The 14,860-nt window shown below is 38.5% G+C and overlaps 1 protein-coding gene across 2 annotated transcripts in view; it reads right to left on the bottom strand.

Moving 5' to 3' along the window:
- Positions 1–1,805: 1,805 nt before the first annotated feature.
- Positions 1,806–14,860, bottom strand: part of utp15 (UTP15 small subunit processome component) — a 31,948-nt gene continuing 18,893 nt past the window's right edge. For both annotated transcript variants that reach the window (XM_038805456.1, XM_038805457.1), the window contains exons 5-13: positions 14,303–14,481; positions 13,422–13,547; positions 12,818–12,953; positions 11,316–11,400; positions 10,793–10,945; positions 10,057–10,158; positions 8,737–8,870; positions 6,730–6,788; positions 1,806–4,105 (exon numbers count right to left, since the gene is read on the bottom strand). In XM_038805456.1, the coding sequence (XP_038661384.1) occupies positions 3,876–4,105; positions 6,730–6,788; positions 8,737–8,870; positions 10,057–10,158; positions 10,793–10,945; positions 11,316–11,400; positions 12,818–12,953; positions 13,422–13,547; positions 14,303–14,481 (1,204 nt within the window). In that variant the 3' untranslated portion in view covers positions 1,806–3,875. The remainder of the gene's footprint in view (positions 4,106–6,729; positions 6,789–8,736; positions 8,871–10,056; positions 10,159–10,792; positions 10,946–11,315; positions 11,401–12,817; positions 12,954–13,421; positions 13,548–14,302; positions 14,482–14,860) is intronic.

The following is a 14,860-nucleotide window of genomic DNA, read 5'->3' as shown; positions in this document are numbered from 1 at the left end:
CGTTGACTTCTTTGCGGAAAATTAATCTTCAGCAGAAGGAGGGGGGGGGGGGGGGTTAGTTTAGCTTGGAGTGGGGTGTTAATAAAGGTGGGACTTTTAAGGGAGGGTGACGGGTTTTGCACTATGTTTATAGATTCATGTACATTGTTTATTTTGTTGTTGCTGTAAAACCAAAAATACCTCAATAAAATGTTTATTAAAAGACTACTTTGCATCGGTATTCGCAAAGGAAACACGTTGATTGGTGGTGTCAACACTTTAGAACAGGTCATTATTACAAGGGACGAAGTATTGGGGGTGCTGAACAGCATTAAGGTAGACAAATCCCCAGGGCCAGATGGCACCTCCCCCAGATTACTGAAGGAGACGAGATGAAATCATAAAGATGTTTACAGCACGGAAACAGGCCCTTCGGCCCAGCTTGCCCATGCCGCCAAGTTTCTATCAGCGAGCTAGGCCCACTGTCCGTATTTGGTCCATATCCTCTATACCCACCCTGTCCGTATTTGGTCCATATCCTCTATAACCACCCTGCCCATGTAACGGTCTGTTTTTTTTTAAAAAGGAAAAAAATTGTACCTGCCTCTACCACTGCAATCGCTGGGCCTCTTAACAGAAATCTTTATTTGCCTTGTTGGCCACAGGTGAGATCCCAGAGGATAACCAATGTTATATCGTTATTTAAGGGTTGCAAGGATAACCCGGGTAATTATAGGCCAGTGAGCTGGATGTCAGTGATAGTGAAATTGTTGGAAAAGATTTTCAGAGATAGGATCTATGTACATTTGGAAGTGAATGGTCTTATTAGCGGCATGGTTTTGTACGATTACAAACATAAAGACACCACCCAGCTACAGTAATTTATATATAACACTTAATGAATTAAAACCAAAAACCCCTTTTCAAGGGCATGGCCCAGCACGCTGCATTCTCACTTGAACAAGACTGGCTTTCCCAGGGATTCTGACCCCGTCTCATCAGCAAATTTAAACCCTTCCAGAAAGCAAAGTATAAAAACCCATCTGGTTCACTAATGTCCTTTAGGGAAAGAAATCTGCCATCCTTACCTGGTCTGGCCTACATGTGACTCCAGACCCACAGCAATGTAGTTGACTCTTAACTGCCTCCTTCAGGGCAATTAAGGATATGGAATGAATGCTGGGACAGCCTGTGATGCCGACGTCCCATGAATAAATAAAACAAATTGTTGATGTTTACACCTAGGAATTTGAAGCTTTCCACTGTCTCCTATTTGGCACCATTGATGCAGACAGGGTCGTGAACGATACTTGCTTCCGGAAGTCTATGACCAGCTCCTTAGTTTGCTGACATTGAGGGAGAGAATGTTGCCAATGTACCATGACACTAAGTTTGCTAACTCCCTCCTGCTCTGTAATTAGTCATTGTTTCAGATCCGACTCACTACGGTTGTGTCATCTGCAAACTTATAAGTGGAGTTGGAGCTGAATAGAGTTGAATTTTCCCAGTCGCATGGGTGCATAGGGAGTATAGTAGAGGGCTAAGTATGTGGTTTTGCTGGATTCCGGTATTGAGGATATCAGAGAGATTTAAGCTTTGAAAATTAAAGAGGACATATATAGCAAGGACAGGATTGAAAAGTCGGAGTGATTTGAAAGCCAAATGCAGACAGCCAGAAAAGGTAAAATAGTAGCCTTAGACACCACACTGAAGCTAAATTTATAAAGGATGATCATAAACAAGAATCAGGTGCTTAAAATGAAAAGTGTAGCATTCTTCCTAGTTAAGAATTTAATTGATCATTCATACATATAAATTAATCATACTTTACTGAACCAATTATATTTTTATTTTTAAATAAAACCATGCTTTAGAAAAAACATCCATTGGATATTTTGACATTTGCTGGATTTAACATTGTTGCACACCATTTGAAACTCACACTGAATGATTCCACAATGTTCTGACAATTATTTTTTCCAAAGCAGTTGCTGTCTGTAGTTATTTATTTAACTTTGTCTACTCCATCATTGTGTTGCTAAGAGCAGAAGGGCAATGGGTTCTGGGTCTCTACCTCTCAGCACTAGGTACTATTAGAATGACATGGGCTGCCCCCAACTTCTGATTTTCCCTTCTTCACAATTAGACAACCACAGGGGATCAAGCTCTCATTACATGAATCATAATTCAATATTCAATTTGTGGCCAAATGATCACAAATCCACAAGTTCATAATTATTTCCTGATAATTGTACAGCTTTCCACCATCTAACTGCTAAAATCAGGTGCACAAGAAATAAGGCGAAATTATTGAATATGTTGCCAAGGACATATTGAAATTACATACAATAAAAAGCCCTTTCTGAATTAGTGCTTCTATTGATCACCATTGAACATCATGGCTCATGTGCTCACCTGCTTGTGCTATTTTTTTTCAAATTATGAAATAAACTAAAATCCAAATGTCTACACTGGACAATTTGATGCAAATGACATCAAAGATTACACATATAAAGCCTTGACAATCTGATTCAACTTTACCAATGACAGTTAATTCCTTAAAACTTAAATGCCGTTAGTGGTCTAATAATTAACATTCTGTTCATAGTGACCGCTTTCAGTCACTTCATATCATTGTTTGCAATTCCCTTATCATGCAGAACATTATTAAAAGGTGCAAAAATTCTGCAACAACTTGTATTCAAAACAGAGCAAAGATATCTCAAGATAAAAATGACATGCAAGAGCAGCTTTCTGACAAATAATAATTTCACTGTATAAATCAAACCTACCTTTTATATTTGGATCACTATGCTTACTTGTACTTTTCAATAGCTGATGTTAATTTTTATCCTTCACAAATTTCCTTCCCTCTATTATGAAAGAAGCACTTCCAGTGTGAGGGACGACTGCATAAGTTCCTTTAATTGAGCAATTCATTTAAATGTGGGTCTGGGCAGTAAGTACCAGCAGCGGAGATCATAGGAAAGTTGAATTACCTCACCAAATATTCACTTCAACAACAGTTAATGGATAGCAAATAGGAGCGAGAACAATGGTACATTTTTTTCTTCTTTATCCGGGGAGGATGAGGCCAATTGTAGTTTTCCCATCACAATGGCTAGCTTAAGACATATCCTGCAATTTACTGACCTTTATATTTCAGTACCATGACACACAAGTATGCTTCTACTGAACTGCTAGATGAAGATTAGTTACAATAATATACATCTTGGGGCTTTTCACAGTAACTTCATTGAAGCCTACTCGTGACAATAAGCGATTTTCATTTCAACCATTCACCTTGTGACAAACATTGTTAACTTCCTATTCTAGTCTTAAAAATATACGTCTCTTCTTGCGACTAGTTCAGTATAAATAATGTACAAATGAGTTTGGTCTTCCTGTGGGACAGTCAAACAGAAGGTGCTGTACTGTGAAAGCCCCAGGGTGACCAAGGCAGACCGATGTTTAAAACTTCACTGCTCCCCCATGATAGATAAATAATTTTCTGGGTATGAAATGCAAGTTTCTGAACTAAAATATCAATTTTACAGAATACAATTGTCTCTTTTTCTACCCATCACTAAGAGCTGTGAGTTTGATAGCAGAACCCCACAATTAGAAAATATTCTTTACCTCCTCAACTTGTACATCACAGTATTTATTCCCCAAAGTATCTTGGTCATATATAATTTCACATATCCTGTATTCTCTTTGCGTCACCCCAAATATGAACAACTTTGTCTTTGGCTATAACAGAACAGCAAATGAGTAGGTAAATGCTCCATTAGCATTTACAATGTTCACTTTCAATTCATTGGGGATTATTTCAGGATAGATTTGTATGCAAATATGCCTAATGCAGTTTTTAATGTGAGTGAAGAACTGTGACTTTAGGCAACTGCCATTGGTTCTTCTTGCTCAGGTCCAGCAACTACGGCACAGTTTTGATTTCCAGGAACAACTACTTTTTTGGTTGTCATGGTTGCAAAAATTGTATCCATCATTCCAAGGACTTCGAGCAGTTCTTCCTGATAATCAATTTCTTTCTCCAGGAGGTCTTTCAGCTTCAGGAACTGGTTGTCAACTATTGATGACTCACCAATCACAGAACTATAAATATCTAAAGGAGGCAAAAATAAATGATTGTGAATAGGAATTTCGCCATCAACCCTTTCATTCCAAAAGGAAGGCACTGTCTCTTGATTTCAACTCTAAAATCTACCTTTTTTGTGAAGTTGCAAAGCCACTTAAAGGGTTCATTCTTCTGTATTCTCCAACACTCAGTCTGTCTTAGCCCAACTCAAACGGACCTTCTCCTAGGTTTCTTGCAATGTTGTTGAGTTTGGGATGTGGTCATGTGATGCTGGAAAAAGTGGGTGTTCATTTTTTTGTTTTCTATAATTCCCATCATTTTGTGAATGTATCAATAAGTGGGTTTGCAAACAATCACTTATTCATCAAATTACTCTATAATAAAATCCCAACTTAATCCGTTATTATAAATACTCATGTACACAGTTGTGAATGCATTAAACTTGAAAATGAACACATTCTAATTCCAGGTGAATTACAAGCAGGACCAGGAAATGGGCCCATACTTCAATAGTCAGCTTTCATTGGCAGTTTCTGGATAGGAATGTCGTTTCAGTTGGAACCTTCAATTACCCATACACAGTCCTCTATGTCAGAGGATGCCAGCACTCTCAGTGCTAAGGGGTTCTTATATGCCATGTGACCAGTAGCTGTAGAGACCATTATGTCCTAGAAAAGGAGCTGCACTGACTTGCTGTAGGGTGGCGGCAGGCACAATCCAAATGTGCAAACTGGGCCAAAAAGATTTTTCGGATAGAGGGATGCATCATCATCTTATTTGGGGCTTGCAGGTATCCAAGACAAGCCTCGAGTGGTGCATGCCATAATAATTAGGTGCCCTCCCACCTACCCTACACACTGAAAGGATCAGTGCTAGAAGGTAAATGCACCTTATCAAGAGAATGGGGTGGGGGTGTTAAGAAACTTAAACATTTACCTCCTATAGCATGCTGAACCAACCAGTTTACCTTTTAATTCACATTACCTCATTCTTATCCTAAATGTTAGAGTATAACAGATATTGGAAATAATTTTATCTTTCTGAACTTGTGTGGTAAACATTTTTTTTTTTTATATATTAATTTGTTCAAAACCCATGGAAGCTTGTGGCATTATTCATTTAAATGTCTTGAATCTCATTATTGGTCCCTAACCAGATCTCCCCCAACATCTTTAGGTCTGGTCAAGAATCATAACAGGGAAAGCGGCAGCAAAATATGGAACTGCAACTATGCAGATTCAAAGACCTTTTGGAATCATAGAAACGTTACATTGCAGAAATAGGTCATTCAGCCCATCATGTGCACTGGCCAAAAAAATGTTTTTTTTTTTTTTAAAAGCTGGCTGTTCATTTTAATCCCATTTTCCATCACATGGTCCGTAGCCTTGCAAGTAATAGCACTTAATATTTCCCATTGAAATGCTTATATATAAATAGACAAACTGCAAATTTTGACTGATGCAATAAAACTACTAAAAGTCAACATGGAGTCACAGAACTATATCGGTAGATGAATAATGCATATGTTTACTGGAAATAACTTTTTTCTTTCAAACAATATAAAAATGCCTAACTATATTCTATAGAGTGGGGTCATTTTCACCCCAGGCAGGCAAGTTCCCATCTTGCTGATCTTTCAGGGATGAAGGAGAAAACTAGGACAAGTTGCTTTCTATTGGCAGAGATAGGAAAATGACTCCAAACTGACATTGAATACATTCTAGTGGCCAGATCAATAATGTGCTGTCCTGCACCCGCCCAAAAAGAATGGCAGACATTGAATCAGAAACTCGAATGACATGCATTTTATACATCAATGGGACATTGGGAAATCTACCAAGGTGCTTCAAAAGTGCACACAGTTCTATATCCAGCCACATAGAGATATTAGGCCAGTGGCAGATTCCAAGCTGTCTCTTAAAGAAGAGCCAGTGAGGTGAAGAGATTTATAGAAAAACTTCCAGACGGCCCAGGCAATCACAACCCAAAGAAAACTGAGTGCACAGTGGTCAGAATTGGAGGAGCGTAGAGATCTTTGAGGATTGTACAGCTGGAAGCAGTTACAGAGTTAGGGAAGGATTTGAAAATAAGGATTGGAATTTTTGTGCGGGGGGGGGGGGGGGGGGGGGGGGGGAAATGAGTGAGCTGCACTTAGTGCGAGCTAGGTTACAGGCAGAGTTTTAGATTAGCTAAATTTACAGAAGGTGTAAGATGGGAGCTCACTGGGATAATTGAATCCAAAGGCAATAATTAATGGCATGAATGAGCTGAAGTAGGCAGTGCATGAGGTGGAAGCAGGCAGATTTAGTGATGGACAAAATATGGGTCAGAAGCTCAATTCACTAGGATGTCAAACTGAAAGGTCTGAATCAACAACCAATGGCCAGTAAGAGGGATAGAGTTCATAGTAAGGACCAACGGCAATAGTTTTGGTCTCCCCAATATTTAATTTGTGTGAGTTTACTTATACAATACTGGATTTCAGACAAACAGCATGACATATCAAAGGCAGTGCGGGGATCAAAAGAGGTGATATTGTAGATATCTTCAGGCCAACCCAGACAGTGTGTTTTCCATTAATGTCACTGAAAGGCAGCAAGGTGAAGATGAACGTTAAAAGGTAAGGTACAAGGAAAAAAAAGCTAACTTACCAATTACAATCTCTGCAACATTCATCAGAACAGATGCAAACCTTGGATCGACAACATTCCTAAAAATAAGATATACAATAATTGTATCCAGAAATCCACAAGAAGCAGAAGTTTGATCTTTGTTCCAAATAAACCTCAATATTTATATTTTTGATGTACAAGGTTTCATATTTCCTCATTTCAGTACACAACAACAAACAATTGTAGAGCATAAAGGCGAAATGTGCAAGGATTGTCTCAGTAGCTGTTGAAGCATATATTCTCTTTACACACTGGGAATTCATATTAATGCAATGAACCATGGCTCTAATTTGCTGTTGTTTCCACTGGCGGGTGAAAGCAGAACTAGGGGGCATAGTCTCAAAATAGGGGGAAGTAGATTTAGGACTGAGCTCAGGAGGATCTTCTTCACCCAAAGGGTTGTGAAGTTATGGAATTCCTTGCCCAGTGAAGCAGTTGAAGCTCCTTCATTAAATGTTTTTAAGATAAAGATAGATAGTTTTTTGAAAAATAAAGGAATAAAGGGTTATAGTGTTCGGGCAGGAAAGTGGAGCTGAGTCCACAAAAGATCAGCCATGATCTCATTGAATGGCGGAGCAGGCTCGAAGGGCCAGATGACCTACTCCTGCTCCTAGTTCTTATGTCCTCAAGAGTAGTAGAGCATGGTACTAAACCTTTGATGTGGCATACAGTAATTCTTATCTCAAGTAAATTGTTAGGGAGAAGGTATACCAAGTAAATATAATTTCAAGTAAACCAGGGAAGGTCTCTCTCAATTGATAACAAAAAACAGATGCCTATCTGATCATTAGCAGCAATGCTATTTGTAGGAATTTGTGGTGTGCAAATTGGCTGCCGCATTTCTACATTATAATGGTGAATACACGTCAAAATGCAACGACAAAGTCAGATGGTCATCTGTGCTGCTTGGGTGGCACGATGGCGCAGTGGTTAGCATTGCTGCTTCACGGCTTAGAGGACCCGGTTACGATCCCTGCCTCGGGTCACTGACTGTGTGGAGTTTGTACATTCTCCCAGTGTCTGCGTAGGTCTCACCCACAACCCAAATGTGTGCAGGCAGGTGGATTGGCCACGCTAAATTGCCTCTTAATTGGGGGGGGGGGAAAAAAAGAATTGGGCAGTTTAAATTTTAAAAAACCAAAACTCAATCTGTGCTGCTCAGCTAGGGGTTCCAAAAATAGCACTGAAAATGTGAAAGAAAATTTATAAATTAGATACTCTTTAAACTCAGATGGGGAGTAAAGATCCGCACAGTAATATTACCACAATCTGGGCACAAATGACCATGACATTTCAAAAGCAAATGAGCTGCATCCAAGTCATTTACATTTGTGTTTTATGCTTGTTCAAAATTCAATTTGCCCAGATCAGGCTCGCTCGCAAAACTGGTCACACAGGCAGGTCAAACGGTGATATGCTGCTAATTGCATTGGTTAGAATGGCTCTTCAAATTGTGCTCATTTTCTTTGGCCCACAGGCATATTTTAGAATGCTTTGCATATTGAATATTTAATGTATTCAAAAACTATTTCGAATTCACCAATTAAACAACTGAAAGTTTCAAAAAGTAATTAAAATGTTTGTTTTTGGTGATGAACCCATTTTCAATTCAGATAACCTTTCTTGAATAAATCAAAGAATATAAAATAAATTATATTATGCTGGTCAATTGGATTAATTGAAGAGTTTTACACAAATGAATAGTAGAACGCTGAAGTACAACTGAACCAACATAACTTCAAGTCTACTTTGAGTCCAATTTCTAGATTTCACATCATGCATGAATAATTGACATGTTACAGATGCCAAATCTTCTGCTATTAGCATGAGAACTGCTAATCCACATTCACACAATTTACATCATAGTAAACTTGTTAGAAAAAAAGTAAAAGTCAGATTTAAAAATTAAGAAGCAAATTAATTTTGACAATTTATACCTGTGGTGGATAGTTCTGAGAAGCACATGCAAAGATGAAGTCGCATTACCTGATAAGGAAGCCAAGGAGAATGCTAAGTTGTTTTTCATCTCTTCCTGCAAGTGCATTTTGAAGCGTCCCTCGGCGGTTAAGTTCTTGCATAACTCCTGTGGTAATCTCTGGTGTCTTTATCCTGATTTTTGACTTCAAGATAATATTACTCAGTTCAGAACAGCACAGGATGCCAAACTCATTAAATCTGCACACTATGACTTAAAGTGGTGAATTTAGAAGTTGCACACATTGCAAGGTATAAATATAAACAATACGAGTTCAATCTGTGAATTTTTAATGTAATTTGACCCGTTCTGCATTCACTCAAGAAGTTTACTCAGACCAGAAAAAGTTGTAGGTTCTCAGTCTGTGCAAGAAGGACAATTGATAATTCTCCATACGTACAACTCTGGATGTAGAGAATACCAAAAAGATACCGGGCCTTGATTTAATTCAAGAAGGCAAAGTCCATTTCAGGGACCTTGTGCTGAACCATTAAGAGAAAGCAAATACATAAAAATCCAGTTCAAATTGTTACTTTAAGAGTTGGAGTAGTTGATACGCATTGCAAGAATCTAAATCTCATTAAAGGGTACTTACACTGTTAAGTATCAGCCCTAACTTTCCAAGGTCAGTTTAATTGGCAATTAATATACTAATTTAGAAATTTAGAACAGTACAGCACAGAACAGGCCCTTCGGCCCTCGATGTTGTGCCGAGCAATGATCACCCTACTCAAACTCACGTATCCACCCGATACCCGTAACCCAACAACTCCCCCTTAACATTACTTTTTAGGACACTACAGGCAATTTAGCATGGCCAATCCACCTAACCTGCACATCTTTGGACTGTGGGAGGAAACCGGAGCACCCGGAGGAAACCCACGCACACACGGGGAGGACGTGCAGACTCCGCACAGACAGTGACCCAGCCGGAAACCGAACCTGGGACTCTGGAGCTGTGAAGCATTGATGCTAACCACTATGCTACCGTGCTGCCTAATGTAGCAACCTTATGAAACTGACAGGGAGGTTCAGGGCGAGCTGCTATTTTTGGAACCTGCACAAACCATCAGCAACTTGCAGTGACTCACAATGTATCTCTTATTTACCACAAGTTGCAACATGCATCATTAAATGTTCCGTTATTTTAACAGCAAAATCTGAGCCATTACTTTTACAGCAGAAACAAACTGAAGCTGAAGATATATTCCAAATTTGAAAAAGCAATCAAATACCCTTCATTATGTTGTGTGATTCACTGCCAAAAATCCACTTAAGCACGAGTTGCAAATCAAAGATTGTGTATTGTGGAATCAAAGATTTTTTTTTACCTCCAATACAGCATCGAGTGCCAGGGACACTTGGAAACTTTTCAATAGCTTGTCATACTTCTTCAGCTGCAACCTCACGGGATTACTGACCAAAACATCATCCTAGAAAAAAACGTGAAAATAAGTTTGTTGCATTATTGATAAAAATATATAGCATTGGTTAATTCTTAAAGCAAGAATTCATATTTTCAGCATGAAAAAGTGATCCATTTTTTCTAAATACAAAATATCTGATTGTTGAAAAAAAGCAGCTTCTAGAAATCACACACATCTAAACAGCAACAATGAATGCCAGAGTAAAATTCAAGTCTCTAAGCTGACACCTGTATAGTGTACAATAATTAATGTGATAAAATAAACGGTAGATTAGAGGATCAATGCAAGCTGCCAAAATAACATAAAATAGTTAAAATTTGAAAGCAGTCAAGCATGGGGTGGGGAAGGCAGAAACAGTAAAGAAATATAGTCAAGGTGGAAAATGAACATCTCGATGATCACTGAAACATTTTTTAAAAAAGTTGAGGGGAGTCATGTACAAGCTAATTTGTAAATTTTTTTTGACAAAATTTCCAGCACATTTTACAAATAAAATTAAACAAATTAAATTTGACCACTAAATAAAAAGAAACCTTGACATGTGTTAGAGCATCCATTATAAAGTACATTATTTCAGGTCTTTCTACAAGTTGAGACATAAATAAAACAGCCATTATAATACATTTTACAAATCTCTCACCTTTTTTGGCATGTAATCTTTCCCTTTTACGAAATATCTATAAGATGGTCCCCTCTTCTTACTTGCAATGTCAAGCTTCTTTTCATTGCATTTCCGATGCCGGATATTCAAGACACTATTGGTCATTCCTACAACAATAGCTTCATCTTCAGGCTAAATTTAAATTAAAATATAAATTACGGTATTTTGTATCAATGGACTTAACCGCTAGCATTTACTACTTCTAGAACCTTTTCACTACACAGAAAATGTGACAACTGGCCTCAGTCCCCAAGCTTTGAGAAGGAGGGGAGAAATTTCCGTTTGCATTATTGCTCTTAATCACAAGCCAGCAATTAGTGATGTAAAACACACATCTATGTGGATAATAGCTAAAAACATAACCAATCTCAGCTTTTGTTGCTCGACCACAATACAGCTAACTGTACAACTTTCAAAAAGCATAAGTAACAGGATTTAAGTGATTCTGAATATGCTTGGGAAAAGCCATCATCACCCATTTTGTAACAAAACATATACTTACTGCTAAAGCCAAGCTTAGGATGGCTGCTGCATAATCCAAACTATGGACCACTTTGTACGTGGATGTACTATAGATTTTGACGTGCCTGCAATTAAGATTCTAAATTATTATCCGTGTAGACACAAAAATACTTAATGCTCGTGTTATGAATGTGCGGTTTTATAAGATGGTTGTTTTGGACTGTCTTTTATTTCAAGGTAAATAGGATGTTCTGGAAAAGGGAGGATAGTGTGAAATTATATTGGGATATGGGGAAAAGGCTGTCTTTAATCTGTTCGCTTCCAGACAGAATGTGGATGGGAAAATGTTCTCTGGTTGGGACGTGGAAATTTGATGACCCTGGGAGATTTATCCTGGCGAGGCCGGAGTAAAGAATCTCCAGAGGGAGATGTACTGCTGGAAGTTGTACAGGGATTTTTCAGAAGACTGATGGAAAGGATCTTTGACAGTGACTACATTATGACTCAGCGAAACAAGGAGAAGGGAGCCTATTGGAAGCTGGGAGTAACTTTGGACTGTTTCACGTAAACACTAAAATTCTGCAGAGAATGTGCTGTAATGTATAAATGTGGTGTGCGGTTTTAGAGTGTGTTAAAACTAATGAGGGATGTATTTGCCAGACTTGAGTATTAGTTGCCCAAGTGATATTTTGATTTCACATTGCAGTGTTAATGTAAGCCTTTTGTGACACTAATAAAGATTATTATTAGTTGTTTTGTTTTAGTTTACCTGCTTGTTGCAACAAGTCTTAAAACTACAAATCTGTTGTGCAATTCCTTCAAGTTCTTGAAGATATCAGTTTCTATGAGGATTTTGACACATAATAGAAAGCCCATATATCAAAGAGAACTAACAATAATACTGATTTTTACAACACAGAAGTGTGAACATGGTGAATAAAACAACCACAAAATGAATATATATATATTATGTATACAAGTTCTTTGAACTTTAAATCACAGGACTTTCAAAGCACAGAAACTCAGTCCATTAGGACTGCCCTGTCCGATGAGAGTTATCCTATCTCACAATTCAATATCTTCCCCATTTTTAAAATATTTACCCACTGCACTTTAAAATCTATTTGCCCATTTATACCACCATAAATCTGACAGTCTCTCCTTTCAATGATCTTAAATTATATCCCCAACTACTAACTAATGTAAATAGCTGTTCCCTATTTAGCTCATTAGAACCTCTCAATTTTAAATATTTTAATCTATAAACTCTCAGAATGAACATAAATGGAAAATCAGATTTTAACCAAACTAAATTCAATGGGCTGGATGCTCCGTTTCGCCGGCAGCGCACTCACACTCTCCAATTTCCAAACGGCGTGGGGGTGCCCACAATGGGAAGCCCCTTTGGCTGGCTGCCGGGTCCCGCTGCTGGCAGGGCTGCGCCACACCAGAAAACAGGTGTGGCGGGATGGAGAATCCCACCCAATATCTATCTTAGAAAAAAAAGCACAAATTACATGCCGATTTCAATGAGTTTCCTACCTATCAAGAGAGGCCGAGAGTAGCCTCTGTCCCGACTTGCTCAGACATAGACACGTGACAGTTTTGTGATGGTTTCGTAATGAAGCCAGCAGCTGTCCTCCTTTCAACATATCCCAGACTTTTACATACCGGCCACCTTTATAAAAAAAAGTCAATTAGGAGGAACAGTTAACAAACATACATAAAAGCGTTGGCTATTATTAAGACAGTAGCTAAAGTTTTCTGAGAAAAATGTGCTGAATAATAAATAGATTTCATAAAGGAATATATTTCAAAAAGCCAGTGCAAAGGTCAACTCATGTCAACAATTTTGCCGTTACAGAAAAAGTTACTACGGATACAAAAACACAAAAATATTCTCTCGACTGCAAAGATTGGAAAGTATATTAACCAAGAATTGGTTTACTCTCCAGGCTGCAGGGCACCGAATGATGTACATGACACAATATATTGATCTAATGTCCATGAAGACCATGGAGAGGGGGAGAAGATATAAAAGGCAATGAATTCAATTAAAACTAGGAGGCTACCTGATCGGTTTCTTTATATTTGACAACAGCTAAATAAAAACTCCACTAGTTTAGAACAACCAAAGTATACTGACCTGCTGATACCAGAAGTCCACCTGATGGAAACATCAACACACTCTCTACTGGTTGCCCATGTTCCATAGTTATCACACTTTTATCTATTCGGGCATCAAATACCTTCACTGTATGATCGTAGGAACCTATTATTAGAAAGATTATAAATTGTTGGAAGAGCAGATTCAATGTATAGCATCAAATGCATGCAATACGAACTTATTGCACTTTAAATCACAAACGTGTGCAAGTAATGACTAATGAAAATATTTTTTCAATTCCCACATTCAATGTCAATAACTGCAAGAAATCAGAGCTTAAGCAGCAGTAGATAAGCATTGAATTATATTGCACTAGCAAACAGCCATATAGGCTGAATGCACTAGCACCCAAGAGACAGAGACAGAGCATATTTAGAATCACAGAACCACTACAGTGCATTTGGGCCATCGTGTCTGCACCTACCTGCTGAAAGAGCACCTTAATCAGGCTCCCGCCTGTATCCCTGCAATTCCATAACTCCATCTAACCCGCATATCCCTGGTAGTAAAGAGCAATTTAGCATGGTCAATCCCACCTAACCTGCACATCTTAGACTGTGGGAGGAAACTGGAGCACCTGGAGGAAACCCGAGGGAAAAATGGGCAAACTGCACAGTCACCCAAAGCCAGAATTGAACTCAGGTTCTTGGCGCTGTCAGGCAGCAGCCTCATCGTGGCATCCAAGTTGAAAAAGATGACTATATAACACTATTTACATACAAATATAAGAATAAACATAGGAGTAGGCCATTTAGAAAGCCTGTTCCACCATTCAATAAGATGATGGTTGATTGTTGCCTCAAATCCACATTCCCTACCCCCAGTAACAAGTGATTGCTGTACCAATAAGAACTACTTACCTGTAACAAAGAGGTCTGCATTCAAATTGCTGGTGCAGCCACACCGTATATAATCGGTATGTTCTTTAAAGCAGAGAAGCTCTGTTGAGGTTGAAATATCCCAAAGCCGCACTGAGTAATCATCTGATCCAGAGATCAAACGGTAGTCATCAGATGTGAACGCAGTGACTTGAACTGCTCTGGAAAAGACATTTTAGCAACTCAGTTGATGTTTATATTTACAAATATCAAGCTCTCTCAGAAACTCTCTCCATTCTGTTCTGATGAAATGTCATCGACCCGGAACTGTAACTCATTTCCCTCCGCAGATGCTGCTCGGCCTGCTGAGTATTCCGAGCATTTTTGGTTTTTATTTCAAATTTCAGCACCTGCGGTATTTTGTTCCTGTCTCTCCAATGTAATCTGATTAGGACTTTTTAATTTATTAATTTGCAAGAGGCAGAAAGTACTGACTGTACTTAACCAGCTCGAGCTTGCAAAATTTAGAATGCAATGTCTAACGTTAGATGTCATCCTGCGATTGGCACTTGTTGAACAATCCAGAATGTGCTAAGAATT

This window comes from Scyliorhinus canicula, chromosome 8 (genome assembly GCF_902713615.1).
Source record: "Scyliorhinus canicula chromosome 8, sScyCan1.1, whole genome shotgun sequence".
NCBI classification, from domain to species: Eukaryota; Metazoa; Chordata; class Chondrichthyes; order Carcharhiniformes; family Scyliorhinidae; genus Scyliorhinus; species Scyliorhinus canicula.
Note: the sequence above shows the minus strand (reverse complement) of the source record. Positions and strands in the feature narration are given on the sequence as shown.